The 6,421-nt window shown below is 35.8% G+C and overlaps 1 protein-coding gene across 1 annotated transcript; it reads right to left on the reverse strand.

The window, feature by feature from the left end:
• Positions 1 to 877: 877 nt before the first annotated feature.
• LOC104272396 (sister chromatid cohesion protein PDS5 homolog B-like) lies at positions 878 to 4,422 on the reverse strand (the record flags this gene model as incomplete). Its single annotated transcript, XM_009867376.1, has 2 exons — positions 4,315 to 4,422; positions 878 to 1,081 (listed from the first exon to the last, which is right to left on the reverse strand). Coding segments are annotated over exons 1-2 (312 nt in total), but the record flags the coding sequence as incomplete, so codon positions are not given.
• Positions 4,423 to 6,421: the final 1,999 nt, after the last annotated feature.

The following is a 6,421-nucleotide window of genomic DNA, read 5'->3' on the forward strand; positions in this document are numbered from 1 at the left end:
AAGTGAGTGATTTCTTCTTCAGCGGTAACAGATACACCTACAACCACATTTTTATCCTACTCTGGAACAAACAAAAACCAAAACAAAACATAAAGCATCCACACACTCTTAAATCAGGGAAACAAATAAACAAAAAAAATGTTGCATTTTTCAGTCTTATTTTCCCCTGCAGGATTTTCTGTAAGACTCTCTTCATCATTCTAGATTCAAACTGTTTAATGGAAGTAGTTCGATTTTGTGAGTTGGAAAGTTAGATTTTCAATTAAAAAGGGGAACAAACCCAAAACAATCTAAATTTATTTTTTTTAGACAAATGTGGCAGATCTGTACTGCCTTTTCTAACCTGGCATTTCTCTATCAACCATCTCCATCTAGTGGGATCAGTGATGTTTGTAATTGTAGAATTTTCCAGGTCACATCAGAAACCATTATCCCCTATATAAAAACACTTTTTCTTTGTTTCAATAAAGCCTTTATCTATAAAAGTACAGTTATTACCTCTTGGTAGTTTAATTGGAAACTGCAGAGGTATTTTCCCAACTGAAGGAATTAGCTATCTTGCAAGACATTATGATAAAAGCTACAGACATATCAGTATTTCTAAAGTAACAGACCACTATCTGCAAATCCCAATGACTGTTCAATTAAATATTTATTTTCAGTATAATTCTACAAGTTATTGGAAGATGTACTATATATCGCTATCTGATGAACATCTGACCTGATCAAACACCCCCACTCTAGAATCCAGTGAAACCTTGGATTTCTTAAGTTGACCCAGAAGTAAAGGGAAAAAAAAAATATATATACATATAATCAACTATATCAATCATGTAGTTTAAAAACCTGGTGTGGAAAACCGATTAATTCAATTTACCTTTAGTTTATCTGGTGAAGTGTACGGAGCTTCAGGGGCATAAATTCTGAAAATATCAGCAAGACAACACGCTACCAACAAACGTACATCCTTATCAGGATGTTTGAGGAAAAAATCTGAAGCAAGATGTAATGCAAGATTTAGGTAGAGCTCCTTCTCCTCTTCAGAGTCCTGGTCCATATCCATGAAAGTTTTCACAACCATCTAAAAAGAGAAACAGATATGAGTACATAAAATGAAGTACTCTGTGTAACTGAGTCATTACTGAAAGTTCCTTTTCTGTTTTTGTGCAACTTCTATCAGAAGCATTATGAGCAATGCAGTAGTACTTGTTGGAGTAACCAGTGTCTTATTTTTCAAGATACAGGAAGGATCTAGTAGAGTTCTCTATCAATTGTCTCAACACACAGTCTCAGCAGTTACTGGAAATCCCGCTGTAGTATTGCACATATTTTAAGAAACCACAGAATCAAGTTGTCCAATTAGAAAAAAGATTAAAAAAATCCAGTAGCATTCACTGTTACAGCCATTCACTGAGAAATACAGAGAACAGCAAAACTTCAAAGTATTTATTTCTCCCTAAAGTATTTAGTGTTACAATTTATTTTCCTTCTAGTCTTCCAACTTTATCCCCTATGCTGCCCAGAAGTAGGGCATGCACTTTCAGCAGAAGTGAACATAAATCCAGCGCAGCCCACCATCATATGCTGTCCAGAAGGAATAAGTATACTATTAGGATCCATTAGACTGAAGTTATGGAAATAAAAAATAAAAAAAACCAAACTCAACCCTGAGACAAAAATTACTTAACACCCTAAATAGAACAAAAGCAAGAAAAGCCATAATTAGTGACTGCTAGTTGATGTAGAACTGCTAGTTCTTACATATAAAAAACTGTTTGGAGGAAAAACAGACTCCAAAAAATATTGACAAAACAAAATAATTATGTTTTTCTCCAATTTCTTATTTGAATCACAGAAGTTATTTTAAGGAGTTCAACTCTCAAAAAAGTTAACAAAACAGAAATAAAGACTTTATTACACAATCCTGAGAATTAAAGTTTAAACTCTCATCTACTTCACCAGTGCAGGAAGAGACACCCTGAAACACTAAAAATTATTTTAATTTGCTCCAGCAAAAAATTTTGCCAAAATTTACTGTAATTGGTCAAGTAGCAACAAATCCTAATAATAAAAAAGATCTCTGCCTAATTACGACCACAGCAGCTGTAAAGTTTCCAAGCACATGAGAATCCTTTACTAAAAGGCACAGAAAATTAGCTCATATACAAATACAATTTTAATTGTCTTCCCCAGTCAGACACAAGATGAGCCATTTGAAGTGCACTGGTGCTCTTACACACTATTAAAAGTAATTTAAAAATCATAAATATTTTCACTTCTACAGAACGCAGTGAGATTTCTATAATTTACAAAGGAATGAATAAATAAATATTCAGGTGTCATGAGTTCTTGCAACAAGTATGTTTTTGGTCTACTTTAGAAATGAGCCTTCAGTTTCTCTTCCCTGACAACACGGATTTCCATACTGGCCAGGACAACAAATAGTAATCATCCTGTCTCCAGAGCAATCTCTCACACTATTTAAAGAAAAATTAAGAAAAACAAGATGGTTCTCCTATCACACCTTCCTAGCTTCCTCCAAAACAACAGGTTAGAGGATTCCTGAACCTGAAATTGCACCCAGATCATCATGACTAAGACTCCTGGATCTTCATCTTCCTGATGTGACCCATATTTCTTAACCCATTCAGTATTTCCTATGTCGTTCTACAGTAAGAAGCTTTGGTACTTAGTAACATAACTTACAGAAAAGTAATTTAAGGCCAGCAGGCTAATAACATAATATATTTCATGAGATGATGTCTTCGTTCTTGTGTATTAAGAGAAACTGTGGAAAAAATGCTTTTCTCACACTATTCATCATTTCCAAGTCATTTCTTTCAGTCTTCAGCGCTGGTTCATGATTCTAACCATTTAATTTCTATCTCCTTTCAAAATCTACCATAACTTGGAGATAGCATGGATCCAACATGTACAAAATTTCTGAGGTAAGTTATGCTCATATAGAAATTCACTACATATTTTCCATTTGATTCTCCTATTTCCCAATAATTTGTATTTATATATTGTCATTAACAGCAGATCATCTGCCTGAGTAAAACAAAACCCACAGCAAAATGCTTCTTCCTTAACACTTAAAGGAATTCAGTCGTCAAGGAAATTAAGAGGCTAATAGTTGACTTATTTTTCAAACACTGTTTTTTACCACCTATAACTGTGTCTAAACTGTAGGTCTACACACTTGTGGTGTAGTCAAGATCATCCACTCCTTCATAAAAAACCCGTGTGGTTTTCTCCCTCGCCAAGTACTGATGAATGCACAGACAGAATAAAGGGCTGTTTCTCCTGAAACACACGAGACGACGACAGAAGGCACTGGATATTCAAGGCCAAAAAGTCAAAGTAAACCACAGCATAAAGAGTATAAGTAAGAACCATGTGCATTTTCACAAGCTGAAAAAAAAAATACCCAAGTGCTAACAAATAATTTCTTCTGTTAGGAGTCTTCATATGGAAAGTTATAAATGTCTTTTATTCAACATAACAGAGTGCAGTACACAGACTGAAACTTATCATCGCAATTCCCAAAGCACAGACAGGTTACTGGGGAGAGAAGGAATCCTTGGGTTTTGGGGATTTACTGAGTTTTGTTCGTTTAGCAGTAGTTTCAACTAACTTAAGAAAACAACTCCAAATTAAGCTCTTCCAGCTGTTAGGATACTCAAGGTTCTTCTCCCACATCTGTTTCCTCCCACTTCACAGGGCAGCCCAAGTTGCAGGCACTCCTTCTGCACAATACTGACAGACCTGCCTTTTTCTAAGAACTGTAGCAACATAATTATCCCCCAAATCTCTCCAATCTTAGCCAGATGAAGTGGTCAAAAAATTCAAGATAGAATTACATAGTATAATCAAAGACTACCTTCATTATGATACAGGCCAAAATAATGAAAATAAAAGGGTTTTAAAAGCAACCAAAAGAGAAGAAATGCATGAAAACAAATGTGTTCTGAGGCATCCATATTATTGCCAAAATTACTTTTTTCGTGTTCTCCAGTATTTTCTTCTCTTAGAAGTACTGATTTACTGTAGGAGCTGAAATAAAATTTAAATAGCATTTGAAATTTATACAGCTTATTTTCATTTCCGATTTTAATTCATTTATTTTTAGACAAGTCACTTAAGAAAATGGGAGAGCAGAATGCACTATAACCAACAACTTCCTCCTTCTGAGCGCAGCCCAAAAGGTAAAGCCCAAAGGAAAAACAGAAGAACCTTTCAGACAGAAAATATAGTATCACTGAATGCTGTATACAAGAAATGCCATCTGCAAACAGTTACTTGTTTACTCACCTTTAGCCTTCTCACCATCTCTTCTTTAGAAATTTTATCAGAGATTTCCTTGACTCCTGGAGGATATGTGATTTTTCCATCATTGGCTCTCGTCTTTGAATGAGCCATGATTTCACAATTTTAAAACTGTGGAAAGAAGTACAAAGTCAATGTAGTTTAGCTAGTTTGTTTCCCTTATCTGTCCCATTTTTACAAAGAAAATCCAACTAGAAATATACTGACAAAACCCACACAAAATGGAACAAACTGAATTAAATATTTTTATTGGTTTCAGTAACCTATATTGTGCAAGACAGCAACAGTTTTGATATTCAAGCAACTGTCCTACAGTACAATAAAATTTCCCAGTACACAACTGAAAAGAAATCAAAACTCCTCATTGCTGAATATATTTGATCTTCACACTTCGAGATGCAATCAAGAATCCTCTTAACTTACTGTATGAACTGTTTCCGTCACCTGCTAACAATAAAATGCCAGCCAGCTTGGATTTTTAGACTCCTTGAGAAAAGACATCTGAAGCAGACTTCCTGCTTTCCAGACAATCAAATAGAGCACAATGTCCCCCAAAGTCTAAACAGCAATGCTGTTGACGCGTTACACGTCACTAATTTTAATTTGTCAGTATTGCCAGACAAGCAGCAGATAGAGAAGGAACAGAGTAGTCCAAATGAAGTCTTCCCTCGATGCCATAAAGCCAAGATTTTAGGCAAAAGACTGCAGATAAGCAGCAGTATCTTTTTCCTAAATTCCAACTATGAAAACAACTCAGTTACTTGGTTTCTCAATCGCTTTAAACTGATGCAAACACAGACTGCCACCTAATCCATCCTAAGGTATGCAAAGTTCTACGGCCGTAGAAAAAGAAGTTTAATTGAAAGCTTTACTTAGATAAAAGCAATTAATACCAAATACAGTGAATGAAATCTAAATGGCACAAGTTGGAATAATTAGTATTCTAGGAAAAGAGACTGGCAGTTACAAGTGAAGAATGTAACAAAGAAAATAAAACTTCTTTGCCATTGTCTTCAGCTTTTTATTTATTTATTTAAAAATATGAAATACTTCTTCAGTCACCACTTTCCTGAACGGTGAATTACAAGCCAAGTCTTTCCTTCCTACTAATCTCCTGCACAGTTCTCATCTATGTACACTTTGAACTCCTCAGAACATCAGAAATAAAAATCAACCAGAATTCACAAGAAGAGATGGGCTAGAAGCATGTTTCATAATAGGATGGTGTAACCTACTACAATTGAAACTGACTGGCCCAAGCCAAGGTAGTTCTACGCTGACAGAGAACAGGAACATGAAATATACCTATCCACTTGCCTGCACAAAATATTCCAACTTTTTTGTATTCTTCAGTCCACATTTCATGTTAACAACACATTACAGATTTTGCTTCATCTTTACCAAGTGCTATGTACTTGCAGTTGTAACAAAAACATAATAATATGACAGCTGGGATAGCACAAAATTCATTGAAGCAACTTTTTCTAGTTCTCCCAGGAAAATATAATGTTTCAGTATGAAAATATGATGAAAAAGACACTGAAGTGCTGAAGAGGGTCCAGAGAAGGGCAACAAAGCTGGCCAAAGGTCTCGAGAATAACTCTTGCAAGGCACTTGGGGTTGTTTAGCCTGGTGAAAATGAGGCTGACGGGAGACTTTACGGCTCTCTACAATTACCTGTAGAGAGGTGAGTGTTAATCTCTTCTCACAAGCTACAACCAGTAGGACAAGAGGAAATGGCTTTAATTTACACTAGGGGAGGTTTAGGCTAGACATTAGGAAAAACGTCTACGGTGAAAGGGTTAGCAAAGACTGGAACAGGTTGCCCATGGAAGTGGCTGAATCGCCATCCTTGGATGTATTTAAAAGCCATCTAGACATGGTGCTCAGGGACACGGTTTAGAAGCGGACCTGGTAGAGAATGGCTGGACTTGATCTTGAAGGTCTTTTCCAACCATAATGATTCTATGATGTCACCTTTGTCCCTATTATATTTCTTAATGCACCATCACTACAGTACATCTAGAACTCCTCAAAAATGCACAGAAGACGTAACTAAGTTCACTCTTGCTGTTTGACACAGATACTCCTT

The sequence above is a fragment of the Apaloderma vittatum genome, unplaced genomic scaffold (genome assembly GCF_000703405.1).
Source record: "Apaloderma vittatum isolate BGI_N311 unplaced genomic scaffold, ASM70340v1 scaffold3134, whole genome shotgun sequence".
Classification (NCBI taxonomy): Eukaryota; Metazoa; Chordata; class Aves; order Trogoniformes; family Trogonidae; genus Apaloderma; species Apaloderma vittatum.